The 18,832-nt window shown below is 38.6% G+C and overlaps 2 protein-coding genes across 8 annotated transcripts in view; both read right to left on the reverse strand.

Moving 5' to 3' along the window:
• Positions 1-4,449: 4,449 nt before the first annotated feature.
• On the reverse strand, positions 4,450-10,143 carry LOC127524814 (uncharacterized). 3 transcript variants are annotated; one of them, XM_051916775.1, is made up of 3 exons: positions 9,610-10,143; positions 7,129-7,786; positions 4,450-7,022 (listed from the first exon to the last, which is right to left on the reverse strand). In XM_051916775.1, the coding sequence occupies exon 3, from the start codon at positions 5,600-5,602 to the stop codon at positions 4,685-4,687; it is 918 nt and encodes a 305-aa protein (XP_051772735.1). In that variant the 5' UTR covers positions 5,603-7,022; positions 7,129-7,786; positions 9,610-10,143; the 3' UTR covers positions 4,450-4,684. The 3 variants fall into 3 exon arrangements, with proteins under 3 accessions (XP_051772735.1, XP_051772736.1, XP_051772734.1); XM_051916776.1 differs by lacking the exon at positions 9,610-10,143 and having other exon boundaries at positions 4,450-6,279; positions 6,844-7,022; positions 7,129-8,073; XM_051916774.1 differs by lacking the exon at positions 9,610-10,143 and having other exon boundaries at positions 7,129-8,073.
• Positions 10,144-17,665: 7,522 nt separating this feature from the next.
• LOC127524783 (signal-induced proliferation-associated 1-like protein 2) overlaps positions 17,666-18,832 on the reverse strand; it is a 150,249-nt gene continuing 149,082 nt past the window's right edge. For all 5 annotated transcript variants that reach the window (XM_051916667.1, XM_051916669.1, XM_051916668.1 and 2 more), the window contains one exon: positions 17,666-18,809. In XM_051916667.1, the coding sequence (XP_051772627.1) occupies positions 18,663-18,809 (147 nt within the window). In that variant the 3' untranslated portion in view covers positions 17,666-18,662. The remainder of the gene's footprint in view (positions 18,810-18,832) is intronic.

Below are 18,832 nucleotides of genomic sequence, written 5' to 3' on the forward strand. Positions count from 1 at the left end.
AACATTTAAGTAAAACATCAGTGATTAATCCATTTTGTCACTCACTCAAACATTTAATTTCAGTTGATCTGTTTATCTTTCTCCTTCCATCATTTCTGTAACAATATACTAAGACTTTAATAAAACAATATTGCAATTGTTGCAAGAGAAGAATTAACTTAAGAAATGTTAATTCAAGAGCACATCTAATGGAAACACTGATCACCATAATGGTGACTTCAAATGAAAGTTTCAGTAAACCATCAACATTATATATATGCTTTGTCGATATACATCTATGTACATTTTTTAATAAAATCTTTATAGTTGCTTTAAACTAAGCTGAACATTCCAAACTGTACTGGACATTTTACATGTGTATTTTCCTTATGGTTGATCATCAAATTCTTTTTCTTTTATCTATGCCCGGTTTCACAGACAAGGATTAAGACTAGTCCCAGACCTTAGTGCTTTGTCCTCTTCATAGAGAGATGCTTTTCACCTTATAGTACTAATACATTACAGTGATTTTTTTGCCCAAATCTTTATTAACAGTTCAATATTGTCTCAACATTTAAGTAAAACATCAGTGATTAATCCATTTTGTCACTCACTCAAACATTTACTTTCAGTTGATCTGTTTCTTTCTCCTTCCATCATTTCTGTAACAATATTCTAAGCCTTTAATAAAACAATATTGCAATTGTTGCAAGAGAAGAATTAACTTAAGAAATGTTAATTCAAGAGCACATCTAATGGAAACACTGATCACCATAAGGGGTGACTTCAAATGAAAGTTTCAGTAAACCATCAACATTATATATATGCTTTGTCTTCTTCATTCATTCTCACACAGATACTGCTGCAACAGTGAATATAACCATGTTTCCCACAATCCTCTGGTGCAGTCTGTCTTCAGCGTCTCTAAATGGTGCAGGTCGCTTCTTCAAACATGACAGATCTGGATCTTCACCTCCTACTGTCTGTGCAAATTATATGTTGTTGTTCTCTGCTGTCTACCTCTAGCTTTGCTTCTGAAGAACACAATTCATTGGTTGTAAAGTATTGCATTACCCATGACCCACAGTATTGAGATACAGTGTTTTTGCCAAGAACAATTAGGCCAACAGTGCATAGAATACATTAACATTCTCACTTAATAGCAAGACAAAACCAAAGCACAAACAGAAGAAACCACAGCAAAGAAAATCTCTTTAATACCTCACTTGTTTTCCTAGATGACAATGAGATTCAACCACAAACCAATGGTGATGTTTCTCATGATTAAAAGACCCAGTAATGTCATACATATCTCCTCTAGAGTTTCAGAAGTGATCACACTCTCAAACAAAGTGGAATTTTAGGAGAAACATCTGATGCATATTTGGTAAATCAGACATTACATTTGCATGTATTCTTAATTGGAAAGAAATACCAGGATGCATTGCAACAAGCTCAGAGAAAAAGTTAATTTAATGTCTTTTTCTGACTTCTTTCAAATTCTTACTATTTTACCCATTATTTTTATGTTTCTTGGAATATTGCATCATTAGCTCAACATGCTTTCATCAGACTCAACTGACAGTATGGCAACTCAGCAGGTTTTGGAATAGAGATTTATTTGAAGTGTTAATCAACATGTTGATTTGATTGAAAGATACAGAATGAGACAAATACACATTGTGCAGTGACTTTGCCAAAACCCATCATATCTTTACCTCAGTTTCCCATTACTCACTAACAAGCTCATATACTTTGGCACCATGTCATGGGAAGAAAATGAAGCACTTTGAGAAGCCGTCGTCCTTCAGCAGTTGTGAAGTATGACACCAAAAAGCATAACACAATTAAATGTGGATTACTGAGCCTCTGGTCTAATTACCAACAAACACGCTGCTATTTTTACTGACTCTGAGCGTTTGGAGGGAAGCCCAAATATGAGTAATCGTCTTGAGCGGTGTAGAACTGATGCTAAGCCACGGCAAGAATTTACTAATAAGACTGCTTGGCAGGATTCATAGCCGCATGAAATGCAAAACAGTGCCAACTATGTTGGGCATGAAGGTTATGAGTCCTCACGTAATCATGATGCAGGTACAATACAGGACATTTCACCCATAAAACAAACTGTCATTTCACTCAAAAATAAATCTTTGGCTTTTAAAAGTCTGTAATTGTGAACAGTAGTGCCACATGCTGCAAATGAAATTGTTTAATGAATTTGTCTACAACGGTTGACTGATGGCACTAAGCGCCCATGATCGTCTCTTTTCTTATGAACCCAACTCTAAGGCTATTCAGATTCAAGGAATCAACTCTTTTTGAGTTGACTTCCCATAAGTATAGCTGCAACACTTTAAGACTATATTATGTGCTGAATGTTGCTATATACATACAAGTGAATAGTGATAGGTTCTTTGCTAATTTCATTAAGATGTGTAACCCCTCCGGTTCTACTCGCACTGTTCAGAACAGAATTTGAACTGGCATTTCCGGCTATATATAGAAGCCATGTTTACCCTAACAAGTTTTACATTTTGGCAGGTTAGAAAACACTTTATGTGCTAGTGATGATAAGTAGCTTGGACAGAATGCCTCCTCAGGATTTTTGTTCTTCCCTCCTTCCAGCTCTGTTGTAATCAGAAATGATTGCGCCTGCCATTCACACTTATCAATCCCGCTTCATTACTGATATCAGCCACATCTCGACCGAACAGCACAGAGTCTTTGTGTGTTGAATTCGAGTCATTACGGGCCTACACGTCCAATGAGCAGTATCATAAACCCACATCACGCTGCTTTTGTTCCTGGAGAAATCCGCTTTCAATGTCTCTCTGATGCCAAGACGTGTAGCAGAGCTCTTGCCTCATGTGTTTGTCAGTGCTGGAGAGAATGGAGGATTTGTGCTGTAGTTCATTCATCACAGAGGACCTACATGGTTCAAAATGAATTCTATACATCTTGTAATTCACAAACAATCTTGTCTTGTTTATTCGTGGGTAAACAAATAGCAGCATCAATCTGACAGTCCTTTGTGACATGAATTGCTGCTTAAGACCACAATCACAGTGTAATGGTGTGTGTTGACGTAATGTGTTTGTTTGAAGTAGAAACCACACACAGTCAATGTAATGCTGGGTGACAGCATTTTAAAGGGTTAGTACACTCAAATTCTGTTATTTTACTTTTTCTACAAAGAAAATGTACTGGTAATTTTCAGATTTTTTTTCTAACAGTGTGGTCTTAGTAAGGTGGTATTATATTGTATAATCATAATATTTATGATCATTAAATACCAAGTGCCATGGCTGGTTTAGTGTGTCTACTGGTTTTTAGTGTCTTTATAAACCTGTAAACCTGCAAAACATGTATTGTTTGTAATTTACTGCCATGCATATATTACATAACTGAATTTTCCACTGAATGTGTTGCATCCTAGCTAACAGGGAATGTTCTCAGAACGTTTTGGCAAGCTTTTCTCAAAGTTATGAAGAAACATTCTTAGTAACAATAGAATGATCATTCAAAGTTATCTGGGGCCTCATTTAAAAAATGTTGCGCAGAAACCGTCCTAAATTTGATCTTACGATCATTTCTCAGATGTGCGTACGCGGGATTCATAGAATAAACGTACACACAGAAAACGAGCATATGCCTCTCTTTCAGATGTGAAATCTATAGTCGTAAATAATCTTGAACTTGCGCGCAGCTAAATGCTTTCAGTTCTCCGTGTTTTAAACGACACCTAATTAATGTCATTTACATAGGCTATAAAAGATCAGCAGTCATCGTCAAAATCCTTGGCGAGCAGCAAGAATAGCTTAGATTTCCAAAAACCTGCAGTAATCTGACCAGGAAAAGTGTGTACGTCTGCTCAGACCATGACGTGAAGCTAAGCACTTTTCCACGTCAAAGACGTTTTTATAAATATGAGCGTTGGCGTGGATTAAAGCGTACGCACAGTCTAAGATCAAATCTGTGCGTACGCACACTTTATAAATGAGGCCCCTGGTCTTTAATAACGTTCTCAAAACATTAGCACAAAAACTTTATTTATACATCTTTTTTTTCTGAAACTTTACCAGATAGCAACACTGTGTCGGCCCAGATCCGGCCCACACCTGACACGCGTGGAATGATGATCCGACCCACATGCCGTGTGGAATGATGCACTCTGGCGCTCTGCTCCTGTTTGCCAGATCTGGTACACAAGCAGGCCACAGCAATGCCACATGTCAGCCAAGAGCAAGAGCATTATATATAGAGTAATCTCAGCCTTAATAAGCCTGTTAACATGCAGAATCAGTGAAGGAAAGAAGAGAACAGAAAAAGAGACGAGCAGAAACACAAGAACTACAACTGACTTCCAGTCACAACCGTAGATGAAATCAACTGCTAATAAAAGAAAACATTAAATCTCTCAAGACCTGATTAAACAACACCAAATACAGCATTACCAGCTTCACTTGCTACAAACCAGTTTGATTTTATTTCTCTCATATGTCTACAAAAGTTCTCATTATTGTAACTCGCTGGTTGTGTAAATACAGACAAAGATGAAGATGAGTATAAACAGGTTAACTTTAATAATCCAAACAAGTACGATCCAACAGAGAAGCAAGCAACACAACCAGACATAGACACACCAACAGAACTGAACTTATATAAACAGATGATTAACTCAAATGACAAACAGCTGTGATGATTAGTGCAGTGTCCATGGTGACTGATTGTGGAGGGGAAAAAAGAACAGAGGACCACATGTGACTAATGAAAACAAACTAACTGAAAGTCCATGTGGTGTGAGCGTGTGACAGAACGCCCCCTCCCGGAAGGAGCGTCGTAGAGAGGAGGTGAGGATGAAGAGATGATGAAATGGGCAAATGATGGAGGAGGCGGTTCTGGAGGTGGACGGCTTGAGTCCAGGTTGAGCCTTGAGCAGAGGAAGATAGTTGCTGACCCAGGCCACAGCAGAGACTGCGCCCCATGGCGGCGTCGCAGGAGGGAGGAGACTTGTTGATGTAGTTACTGATGCCACCATGGGGACGACCGGAGGCAACGATGACGTGGAGGAAGGCCGATGGCCGATGTAGCGAAGGGACTCCGAAGATCTAGGCGGCCACGACATAGCCGCAGTGACAACCACCCGAGATAGGATCCAGAGGGCTGAAGTCGAGCTGGAGCGACCAAAGGCAGAGGCGGAGCCTGAGGGAGGGAGGAGCTGGCCAAAGCTGAAGGGGTGGAGGGCCGGAGAGCAATGACCGGCCTGCAAGTCCGCAGCGTAGGTGTAGTGATACCCAACCCAGGTGGAGCCGACATACTGAGGGAGCCCGGCGAGGCTGAACGCTTGATGGTCACTGCCGACATCGAGGTAGGAAGGAGCGCAGACGCAGGAGCCAGGGCGACGGGTCGAGGAGGAGTGGAGCGTGCAGAGGCAGAGACGGAGCCACAGGCTTCCCACAGCCAGGAAGAGATGGCTCCCAGCGGGCTTGAGGTGTAGACTTACCACTGAGAGGAGGCGCTGAGGGACTGATGGGAGGTAGCGATGACTGGGTGGCAAGATTAGCTGAGGACTGGAAAGGAGAACAAAATCAAATAAAAAATAAAACAATATCCATAGCATTCTGGAGAGGTGGTGGGTGAGGGAGGCTGGGCGGGACCAGCAGGTTCAGGACATGGCAGACAGATTCAGGCAGTAACAGAGGGGATAGAAAATCAACCATTCCAAAATCAAAAAATTTCTCCAGAGCGGTAGCCGAACACTCACTCTCAGTGGCGGGGGTGGGGGGCGTTTCAATCCCTTCATACTCCACAAGGACTCCCTCAGCGATGGATGAAGCTGCTGGCTCACACACCTGGTCAGGCACGCGTTGCTCAGGCTCCGTGGCGATGTTCAGCTCAGTCGCTCTTGTGTGCCTTGGCTCGTATGTCGTGGCGGAGTGGCTCTCGTTGCCTGCGGTGAGCTCGGGCTGCCGATCCCTGCAGTCTGGGTGTTGTTGGCTGGGCACTGGGTAGCTAGTGGGGCTGGCGTCATCGTCGTCGATGATGTCCACTGTGAGCGGCGAATCACATGACACCAGCACCCACTCTTCGTATCTGGCGAAGCTCCCTCGAGGGCCTTCCCCGGGCAGCTGCTCCTTGGTGGTGGTGTTGAGGCTGGCATACAGGAAGCTGCAGAGGCAGTTGTCCAGAAAGTTGTAGCTGGTACGAGGCTGAGAAAATTCTTCCAAATGTGCCTCGAGGGAGCGGTCCTTCTGCTCAAGGCACAGCAGTTTAACTGCTGCGAAGTGATCCATTGTGCTGAAATAAAACCAAAAACAAGTAGTCACAAAAATACAAACAAAAACGCTTCAACAAAACATGGCACAGCACGGGAAAATAAAACAAAGGAGCAAATGTGACTAATGAAAACAAACTAACTGAAAGTCCATGTGATGTGAGCGTGTGACAATTATCAGTGAATTAGACCACTTTATGATGATTATATTATCAGAAATACTTAATAGCAAACATCATCTGATCTCATTTTGTCTTGACTTTCTTTGCTATTGCAAACATGTTTTACAAACACACTGTTACAGCAGCCAGAGAAGACAAAAATAAAAAAGTTAAGCGTCAAGAGTTCAACTAAAGCAAACACTAATCACCATAATGGCGACTTCAAATGAAAAATTATCTAGAGCTAAACAACTGTTAATTCTCAATAAGAACGTGAGATGTATGAAATAAATAAAGTCTGGTTTGTAGAAAGTGAAGATGTTGTAATGCTGTTTTTGGAGTTGTTTAAACATCCTCTGCTGAGATTAAATGTGTTCTTACAGTTCCTGGTCCACCCAAAACAACTTTGTGTAAAAGCCAGCTCACACTTCAGGTCAATATTCCCTGTTGACACTCTTCTTGAGACGGACGACTCTCTGATTGATCGGGACACTTCACTAGATCAAATTATCCCACACGTCTATGAGAATGAGCCCGCCACATCTCTCCTATTTACTTTCCAAATGATTTCATGCAAAACTCGTCTGTCAGAGGAGTTCAGCTGTCTGAAACGTAATGAAAAAGCAGAATGCAAACACTTGAATTCAAATACAGTTCATTTCTCACATCAAGATCTCGTACACAAGGGAAATGGTAAAGTAAGAGTCATACTGGAATTGAGTACAGCAGAGAAGAGGAGATCCGTCAGTGTGTTGGTGAATGTGAACACTTTCATGGACACTTTCATACAGTCGCTGCAATCGTGAGCACATTTTGGCTTGAATCTGACGTGAAGAGACACCAAACACCAGAGAATAATAAAATGTTTTAAAAGGAAACAATTCAAGAAGTTAATATGAGGATATGTTCATATCAGTCTATAAAAGGTTTTTCATTGAAGCAAGCATCTTTATTTTTAGCGTCTTTAGTAAATATATTTAGTTTTCATTTGTGGTTTAAAAAAATAAAAAGGAATGGAGGCAAAAAAGCACACGTGTACAAAGTGTCATTTTTCAGTTGTGTTGCTATTTAATGTTCAAACACAATTGAGAAATTCTGCTAAACGGCAACGTGAGCAATAAAAAAAATTCTGTGCAAATGAAAAGGAAAGAAAGACACATCTGAGCTGGAAAGAAAGAAAGAAAAATTACACATTATATTAAAAAAAAAAAAAACTTCTAAATGAAAATTTAATCCTTATAAACATTCCTTCATTTCTTTAGTTTGTAATGCAGAGCATGTGTGTGGTTATTTATCACCTGATTGTACTGTATAGTCTGATATCAGATCCGTCCACCAACATCCATCTGTAGCACTTCATCACATGTGACTGTAATGGAAATATGATGCTTTTGTGGTTTTGCATCAATGATGAAATCAGGTCCACTATGCAATGAAAATATAGACATCCTGAGAGTGCTTAATCCTGTTAACACATGACAATAATCCAGCCAAATGAGCACTGAAAAGTGAGGACAAGACTGTTAGGATAAGAAAAGGAAGACAGAGAATAAAATCGGTTCTGGTTTTGATGAAGCTCAAAGGGTAAGTTGACTCAAAAATGAAATTTCGTTCCAAACCTGTAAGACCGTTGTTCATCTTTAGAACACAAATTAATATATTTTTTTGATGAAATCCGAGAGGTTTCTGATTCCTCATAGAAAGCAACATAATTACCACTTTCAAGGTCCAGAAAGGTAATAAAGACATTGTTAAAACAGTCAATGTGGCTACAGTGGTTCAACCTTAATGTTATGAAGTGACGAGAATACTCAATACTGACAGAAACTGTTGAATAAAGTCATTATTTTTGTTTTGTTTTGGCGCACAAAAAGTATTCTCGCCACTTCATAACATTAAGGTTAAACCACTGCAGTCATGTCGACTGTTTTAATGTTGTTTTTACTACCTTTCTGGGCATTTGAAAGAGTTAATAATCTTGCTGTCAATGGAGGCCTCACTGAGCCATCAGATTTTATCAAAAATATCTTAATTTGTGTTCTGAAGATGAACGACGGTCTTACAGGTGTGGAACGACATGAGGGGGAGTAATTAATGACAGTAATTTCATTTTTATTTCACAACTTATCCTTTAAGAGAAAAATAGCACAGAGAGAAAACATTAACTGCTAAAAACTTGTTTTGTTGTTTGGTGGTACCAATGAAATATTCAAACTTTGACTTCACTGTTAAAAATATTGTCCTGGTTTGAGACACCTATTTGCGTTAGATTGGTTGTGAGGCCAGTCTGTGTTTGACCAATTAGACTTTACATTTTTAACATGCACCCTTATGTAATGCCAACTCAATTTTACCATGTAAACCCGACTCATATACTTTGCACAGTAGCAGAAACATTACTCAGTTTTCTATGATTAAACATAAAAGTAGTTTTTGAGCCTGAAAAATCACCTCAAATGATAAGGAAATTAATGTTGATGTTAATAAGCAAATCCCCCGCACTCATTCTCTCAAATTTCTTGGGAAATCAGAGCATTCGCAGCCTAAACGGACCACATGCTGCTAATGAATTGACAAGCAATTAACAGTAACAGACAATGCACTGCAGAAAGTAATTTCTTCCTCAGTATTTTGACTTGTTTTCCATTACAAGTATCTAACTATTCTTAAATCAACATACATGTACTCGAAGCAAAATGACATACGTTTTCTGAGCAATGAATCAATATTAAGTGAATTTATGCTTAAAACAAGAAAATAAAAAATCTGCCAATGGGGTCAGGACGCTAAACTTATTTTCCCTTTAAATTAAGTTAATTTTTTACCTCATCGTCAGATATTTTTTTTCTCATCTTATGTCATTATGTTTTCCAGTACACATATCTAAACATTCTTAAAAATCAATTACATACTTGAGATGCAAAATAAGATGAGAAGTCTTGTTCTCTGAGCAATGTATCAATATTAAGTGCTTAAAGTGAGAAAAAAAAAATTGCTAATGGGGGTCAGAACGATAAACTTGTTTTCCCATTTTAATGAAGTTGAATTAAGATATTTTATCTTGTGTTATTTTTTACATCTCAAGTAAGTATATGTATCTTTAATTAATAATGATGTACTGGGAAAGGAAGAACACTTTTTTGCAGTGCATACTGTCAATCACTTGGTCACAAAGGTGTGTGAGGAACTCACTGGGACAAAATGCAGGCCTGAATCAACTTGCATCTTCCGTACGAGCACCACAACACAAAGCCAACTTCAGGACGTCTTCACCTTTTCAAAATGCCACGCCTGGACACATCTGCGTGAGGTCCTGCGGGTAGATGGACAGATGGGTCGTGAGAAAGGCAGGCTGCCATCTGGACTCGACCTGTAATTGAAAGAGTGAGAGCCTGTTCATAAAGCGTTAGTTCAGAGGAGTGTATTTGGAGCTCCTGATGCCCCATTGCGCTCAGGTGACTCACATACACACAAAATCTGATGCTTCCTACAGAAAACAACTGCATGGAGGGTTTTGTAAGCTCTTTACTCTTAAAAATGAAGGTTCCAAAAGGGTGTTTTCGTAGCGATGCCATAAAGAACCATTTTTGGTTCCTCAAAGAACCTTTCAGTGAACTGCTCTTAAAAGAACCCCTTTTTTTTAATGTGAAGAACATTTTACTAATCTAAAGTACACTTATGATCTTAATGTCAGATGTAGAAAAAAAATAATGGGAAAATGTAAGAGCTATAAAATGAATGTGAGCATCTCAGATCATTTGATTTCAGAAGAATTTGAGTTCATATTGAGATCTTTCGAACTCACAGGATGTTTTTGCTCAGAAGTTGATCTTTCGCAGCTCTCTTTTACACTTATCAACTTTGTTTCTAGAAAATTTCCATGGGAAAATGTGAAAATAAAGCTATAAAATGAATGTGAGCATCTAAGATAATTTGATTTCAGAAGAATTTGAGTTCATATTGAGATCTTTCAAACTCACAGAACATTTTTGTTGCTTGGGTGTTGCTCTTTTATAGTTTAGGAAACTTAAAGGGGTCATATCATGAAAATCTGACCTTTTCCGTGTTCAAGTGCTATAATCGGGTCCCCAGTGCATCTACCAAACCAGAAAACAAGAAAAAGGACAACCCAGTAACTTTGCTTTGGCAAGACTTTCTCTGCAAGCATGTGAAAAAATTATACGCTCAGATTTCGCTCCCCTAGTGACGTAGGAAGGGGATTTTATTATAATATTACCACCCCTTAATCTGCACGTTTCCACCCACGGCGCCGCCATTTTGTTTTCACAAGCGACAATGGTGTACCACTGGTTGATTCTCAGAGATGGATCGATACCAACTGTTCATGATCCAATTTCATATATACAGTTGCAAGAAAAAGATTGTGGAAAAAAAAGTATATATATATATATATATATATTTCATATATATTTTCGATGTTTGTAAATTGTCTTTCTGAACGTGTTTCGTTAACACGTTGCTTATGTACTGTTAAATGTGGCTAAAGTTACCATTGTTTAGAGCCATGTCGTTATTTTCATTATTAACCCAAAAACACTTGCAGTCTATATAATTAATAAACGCATCTTCATTCTTATTGAGTCTCTCCAACAGTGTGTAGCTTTAGCCACGTTAGCCGTGCAGCACACTATCAAACTCATTCAGAATCGAATGTTAGCAAACATCAACAAAATACATGCCATACCTACGTGATCTGATATACTGCATCACGAACAGTTTGTAACGATCCGTTTTGAGAGTTATATTTGCTGTGTGAGCTTCTCCTGTATTGTTTATGCCTCAGTGTATTGGAATCGCGAGCTTGGGGGCGGGGAGCATGAGGTCATTTGCATTTAAAGGTGCACACACCAAATCAGCATATTTTTTTTCTCCCATCCAAAAATAGGCAGTTAAAACATGATATAATAAAAAATCCATGGGGTATTTTGAGGTGAAATTTCAGGGACACCTGAGACTTATATTAACATCTTGTAAAAAGGGGCATAATAGGTCACCTTTAATAGAGTTCTCCTTTGCATTTATTGACTTAATCTCAGATGTTTCTCGAAAAATTTCATTGGCAAATTAAAAAAATATAACTATAAAATGAATGTGAGCATTGCAAATCATTTGATTTTGGAAGAATTGGAGTTCGTATTGAGATCTTTTGGACTTTTTATTTGCTCCGATGTTGCTCTTTGTCAGAAGAGTTTTTATTTGAGTATGAATCTCTGAAAATTTGACGTAAATGAGAGAATAAATTTGAGCACAATTTGTTGAGAAACTCTAGAGGAGACACTTGGATCTTTTTGTTTGACAATCTCTGAGAAGTAGGAGACTCCAGCAAAACTCCTCTGTTTCATCTCATTGTCAGCTAGAAGAAACAATTGAGATATTAAAGAGATCCTTTTTTGTATTTTTTTTTTCATTCTATTGTGCATACAATCACAAAAAAACCCAAACCATCAGCAGTTCTTTGAGGATATCCCAGAGATTGCTCAGTATTTGAGGTTTCCTACAGAAAACATCACCAATGTTTTTGATATCACTGGAAAACAGAATGGTAGATTATACTTCCACAGACCATAATTTGGATGGAAAGCAATCGGTTTATCATGAAACAGGATGATTCCCATGTCTTCCTGGAGATCATAAACCAAATCTCACATTGTTCTCGAAGCCAAAGCCTTGATTCGGCCACTTTATACTCCTGCAGTTCTGAGCTCTAGAAGACCCAGCAAAACTGCCCCCCATCAGAAAAGCCTCCAGCAGTTGTGCCGTCCTCAGTTTGAGATCCCATCTGCTGTACTGGCAGAGACACCAGACACAGATTAAATGTCTCCATTAAGCGAGACTCTCAGAGATCCACCTCGTGTCTGCTACTGCAGCCGTGTTGTGTAAAGCCCAGCCGGTTTGGCAGGCTGGATTTGCCTGAAACCGTCCAAAAAAAGCTCCAGTGAAGCACCAGAGGCCATCAGCACAGAACGCAGCAGATAATGAAGACAAAATACACAGACGCTCGGGTTTAGCTTCAGATCACACACGCATACGATCGTGATCTCCTGCCAAAAGAGAAGAACCGCCCTCTAGTATGGATTGATCATGAAGCCCTGATGCAAACTACACACAAAAACGGCAGGGCGCTTTCTCAATCTTTCTCTTTTTGGCAGATTCTACACTCTTAAAAAGGGTTTTTTGCAGTGATGCCATTGGAGAACCATTTTTTGAGAGCCGTTCAGCTCTCAAAAGAACCATTTTTTTTCTTACACGCTCAAACATAAAGGTTCTTTATTGGCGTTGATGTTTCCATGAAGAGCCTTCAACATCCATGGAAACCTTCCATTGAACAAAAGTTCCTAAAAGGTTCTTTAAATGAATAAAATGTTCTTCAAAGTAAGAAAAAATGGTTCTTTTAAGAACTGTTGACTGAAAGGTTATTTGGGGAACCAAAAATGGTTGTTCTATGGCATCGCTTTTGAATAATCTAAAGAACCTTTTTTCACTATAAAGAACCTTTTGTGGAATGGAAAGATTCCATGGATGCCAATAAGGAACCATTATTATTTAAAAGTGTAATCTGATTGGTTGGTTTTATGCAATTTCTATGAATTAGGGTTTACAAGTTTCATCAGAATCTGAAGTTTTTTAAAATAAGTAAATTACTTATTTGCAATGATTAAAAGAAATTGTAAAATAAAAACAATAAAAATAAAACAAGTCATGAGACCATTAACTGACATCAATTAGCTTAAAATCTCAGGAGAACTTCAATTAAATATTTTAGGTAAAAAAAAAAAAAAAAGTTTGGGATTGGGAATTTGGGAAGTTTTTAGAAAGAAGCTTCATTCTCTTTTATGTAAATGTCAGTGGTTTAAAAATTAAAGCTCAAGTGTTAACCTGGTCATTTTTATTTTTATTATTATTTTTTTTTGTTTATTTATTTTATTGTTTAGTGTCTGCATTTATTTGATGAAAATACAGAGAAAACAGTAATATTATGAATTACGGTTTAAAATATTATGTATTTCTGTGATCAAAGCTGAATTTTCAGCATCATTACTCCAGTCTTCGGTGTCACATGATCCTTCAGAAATCATTCTAATATGATGATTTGCTGATCAAGAAACATTTATGATTATTATCAGTGTTGAAAACAATATTCTTTTGAAATATTTTTGTAAGATTCTAAATGTCTGTCTCTTTACTATCACTTTTGATCAATTTAATGCATCCTTGCTGAATAAAAGTAGTCATTTTTATCCATATCAAATAAACATGTCTACCCCTATTAAGGTTTGTACCTCAACGTTTAATAAACCTGGAAACCAGCAGTCTTGCAGTTGAGCTTCATGAGGGAATCTGCACCATGAAAACCAGATGATGTCTGAATCACAATCTAGTGCATTGATGACTACAGCTGCTGTCTGGCAGAGCTCCAGTCACTGCATTGCATGCTTCTTCTTACCCACAATCCTTTGCGGTGGAGTTGTGGATTGTGGACACTCCAACAGCTGCTGCTACCACTGGCTTTACAGAGACAGGAAACTCATCAAGAAATATATGATCATCGTTCTGAAATAGAGCAACATGCAAAATGAATAATTGAATCAGTCTGTGTGATTGTCCCGGTAGAGGGAGCAGCATCTGTTCTGTAGTGACGGCTCTCGTGTCTCTGTTTGGCTCTGTCTGGATGCGTTTCTTGACTTATTTTATAGACTTCTGTCGTGGAAGTGGTTTCCTCTTGTCCTAATGAAGCAGACAGAGGTCATTAACACACTTTCACATGCTTCCTGATGTCTCATTTATAAGTATGCATGTGTGTCTTTATAATCGCACTACTTAAAGGAATAGTTCAGCCCAATGTTCATCCATATATCATCATTTACTCGCTCACTCACCAGGTGCTGCAAATCTCCCCTAGAAAAATAGCACCTTAAAAGTATCATAAATGTTGTCTATACAATTTTGCTATATCTAAACGAATTGTTTAAATTTAAATTAACTTTGCATGTTTATGAGGCATATCAGAACTTATAGCATCACTGACGGCAAACCTGATGCAATATGTCTTTACGCGCCATATTTACCATGTTTTAATACACATCAACACAATTAAAAAATGTATGCTTTCACCATTGTTAACTAAAACAGTTCAAAATCATTTTACATTTTTACATTTTATTTTTTTTAATGAAATAAAGCTGAAATAAAATAAAATGTAAATATTAGATGAAAAATGTAAACTTAAAAAACAAAGGAAAATTAGAAATGTTACCTTTACTCTAAAAAAGTTCTAACAAAATCACTAAAATATAAACTAAAATTAAAACTGAAAATATAAAAATAAAAGCTAATTCAAAATATTAATAAATATACATAAAATACACTCTAAAAAATGCTGGGTTAAAAACAACCCAAGCTGGGTTGAAAATGGACAAACCCAGTGATTGGGTTAAATGTTGATCAACCTGCTGGGTAATTTTATTTAACTCAACTATTGTTTAAAAATCACTATATGTCTGTCTTAAAATGAACCCAAAATATGTTGGAAATTAAAAATTTTATGTTAATATTAATTATAATATTAATTAATTATAATAATATTAAATTAATATGTTTACTAAATGAACATTTATTAATAAGTTTAATGAATAATAATTAAACAATAAACATTTATTAAATTTCTTATTAATAAATGTTCACCTTTTGATTATTATTGTTTCCTCTAGTAATTATGTGTCTGATTTTTAATTTCCAACATATTTTTGTTTCATTTTAAGCCAGACATATAGTCATTTTTAAACAATAGTTTAGTTAAATAAAACTACCCAGCAGGTTGGGTCAAACATTTAACCCAATCGCTGGGTAAAACAACCCAATTGCTGGGTCAAAACAACCCAGTCGCTGGTTAAAACAACCCAATCGCTGGGTCAAAACAACCCAATCGCTGGGTCAAAACAACCCAATTCGCTGGGTCAAAACAACCCAATCGCTGGGTCAAAACTACCCAATCGCTGGGTCAAAACTACCCTATCGCTGGGTCAAAACAACCCAATCGCTGGGTAAAACAACCCAATCGCTGGGTCAAAACAACCCAATTTGCTTGGTCAAAACAACCCAATCGCTGGTTAAAACAACCCAATCGCTGGGTTAAAGCAACCCAATTCGCTTGGTCAAAACAACCCAATCGCTGGGTCAAAACAACCCAATCGCTGGGTCAAAACTACCCAATCACTGGGTCAAAACAACCCAATCGCTGGGTAAAACAACCCAATCGCTGGGTAAAACAACCCAATCGCTTGGTCAAAACTACCCAATCGCTGGGTCAAAACAACCCAATTGCTGGTCAAAACAACCCAATCGCTGGGTCAAAACAACCCAATTCGCTTGGTCAAAACTACCCAATCGCTGGGTCAAAACAACCCAATTGCTGGTCAAAACAACCCAATCGCTGGGTCAAAACAACCCAATTCGCTTGGTCAAAACTACCCAATCGCTGGGTCAAAACAACCCAATTGCTGGTCAAAACAACCCAATCGCTGGGTCAAAACAACCCAATCGCTGGGTCAAAACAACCCAATTCGCTTGGTCAAAACTACCCAATCGCTGGGTCAAAACAACCCAATTGCTGGTTAAAACAACCAAATTGCTGGGTAAAACAACCCAATTGCTGGGTCAAACAACCCAATCGCTGGGTAAAACAACTCATTTGCTGGGTCAAACCCAATCGCTGGGTCAAAACAACCCAATCACTGGGTAAAACAACCCAATCGCTGGTTAAAACAACCCAATCGCTGGGTAAAACCCAAACACTGGGTTTGTCCATTTTCAACTCAACTGGGGTTGTTTTTAACAAAGCACTTTTTAAAGTGTAACACAGAAAAGAACAACATGAACCAAAAAAAAAAAAAAAAATGTATATATACAATAGATCTAGCAGATGAAATACTACAGTGCTGAGCACAACTAGAAAACGTTATAAATTTTATAAAGAAACATAAATCAAAACCGCCTAACGTTACTGAATGAAATGTCGACCAATAATGGGAAAATAACTGTGAAGCTCTGTGGGTGTTGATGGACTCCATCTACTCCATCAGTGTTTTGATCATCATTCATGTCTTGTAGATCACACTTTTCAAACTCCCTGCAATATTCCCACTTTTCCGTGACCGTGGGAATGCTGAGAAAGCCGATGAACCAGCTGTTTCACATTGGCTCAAATACAGTCTACTGTGACTCAACAACCACTTCCTACATCTCACAATGTGTCACATCTCCACTTCCTGTCTGGCTTTGTGTAAATATTATTAATTCTCTGTAAATGACATGCACACACACGGGTTAATGAGTTTTCAGTGTGTGAGAGTGTGATGGCTTGGAATGACAGTCTAACAGCAACACATGTGGAGAACAGGAACGTCTCCATTAATCCAGGACTGAACCTCCATGTGTTGCTTTGTTCCCTGCATTCCCCGCTTCCCTCCGCTCGTACCACTTCAGTCCTGTGGCCGTCTCTGATGTTGGGAAGAAATTTCTGGCAGCTGGGATTTACAGTGCATGTAATTGGAAAGTAGATTCTTTAATCATAACGTAGTTTATGAGTTTGGCCTCTTTGAAGCTTTAAGAATTTAGATATAAAAACAGAAAGAGAAACGTGTTGTCTAGCTACTACAGTACATACAGAAACAGCTGCAAACAGATGCTTCAACATGCAGAATTCAGAATTAGAATTTTACTTTTTTAAAAAGGTTTAAAAAATAAACTAAATCCAGCAGCCTTTCCCTTGTGCCTTGCTGACACACACACACACACACACACACACACACACACACACACACACACACACACACACACACACACACACACACACACCTGCAGCAGGTCCATCTGTGGAAGCACAGATAAGTGTCCATTAGATATGAACTTATTCTCAGTCAGGTTTTCCCAAAAGGGTCCTCAGCGGAATATGCTGCTTCCATGGCAACAAAAACCCATGGCAACAATAATTCTCTGCTTCCGCTGAACTGGAAAAAATGTCACTCTTCTGATTGGCTGTGATTTTTGATTGATTTAGTCACATCTTATAGTCGTGTCGCGTCTGTTGCTGGAATCTTATTGCTTATCGTCTGGTTAGGACACGGTGTAAGACGTAAATAATATAGATATATTATAATGGACAATATTAAATTTGCTCATCAATTAGTTTATTCCTAGAACCTAGAAATATTAAAAAACACATCACAGATTAATTTTACATACTACATTTATTTAAAAAAAGCAACCAATGTCCCATCTTACATTTACAGAGAAACACATTTGTAAAAGCGTAGAAACCAACAAAGTGTTATCTAGCAGCATCCAAATGTTGGAATGAGGGAAAAAAAGACAAATCATCAATATATCTATGTACTGGACACAGTCCTGGCAAAACTACAGCCGTCACAGTATGGCCTTCTCACTGCAGCCGTCTGCACCAGAAGCCTTTTCATTTTAATAAAATAAACTAATTTAGGTTAAATAAGCTTAAATAACAGTGTTAAATACAAGACACTTGATTGGAGGTTCTGTACAGAGATGGACGCGTTTTGGCATGTGATAGTGGTTCACTGCGGGAGGAACTGCACATCGGGACGCAGTGAGCCGGAGACAAGGCATGTGTTTGGAAGGAACAGAAAGCGACGTTATGCTCGCACCTGCTTCGTCTTTTCTTAGAGGCACAATCTCAGTTGCAGGACAGTTTCAGGAAATCTTGTTGGGGAAGTTCAGCTACTCAACAATTATTGCCAGAACTTGATGATTGTGGACAGAAATCATTCAGATGACGCATGGAGGTACTGTCGAACTTCAACGTTTGATTGTACCTTTCAAAAACGGAGGCAGAAAATGAAAACTTTGTGAATGAAATGCCCAGCTACTACAAGTCTTGATGCGTTACATTCATAATCCACCTCCAGGATCATCGTTTAGTTGCTGATTTAGTACATTCTCCATGTTAAACTGCCCCGTTTCTCAATGCAAGTGAACCAGCTACACCAACGAGCACCAGTGGCTTCCTCAGTCCAGTATGTACTTACATTCTACATCTCATTGGAATTGCAGTAGGAATTAGGCTTTGCTAGCGTAGGTAGATGCTGCTGAAGCATCCAGCTCCAGCGGCACACAGTTCTCCAGTGGTTTTTGACTCTCGTTTGCCCCAAAGACAGAGGAACCTCTCCAAGAAGTCGGGGCAGACGGAGTCCCCATCAAGGCTTCTTGTCGATGGTGTGGAAGAACCACTCTGTGAACTTCCTGAGCTGGGCGGCCGCCGTCTGGCTCTCCTCCTGCAGACGCATGTTGTCCTGCCTCAGGTGCTGCACCTCCACCTGAAGGATCGCCTTGTCCTCCTTTTCCTGGACACAAAAGCAAAAGAACG

The sequence above is a fragment of the Ctenopharyngodon idella genome, chromosome 13 (assembly GCF_019924925.1).
Source record: "Ctenopharyngodon idella isolate HZGC_01 chromosome 13, HZGC01, whole genome shotgun sequence".
In the NCBI taxonomy this organism is placed as follows: Eukaryota; Metazoa; Chordata; class Actinopteri; order Cypriniformes; family Xenocyprididae; genus Ctenopharyngodon; species Ctenopharyngodon idella.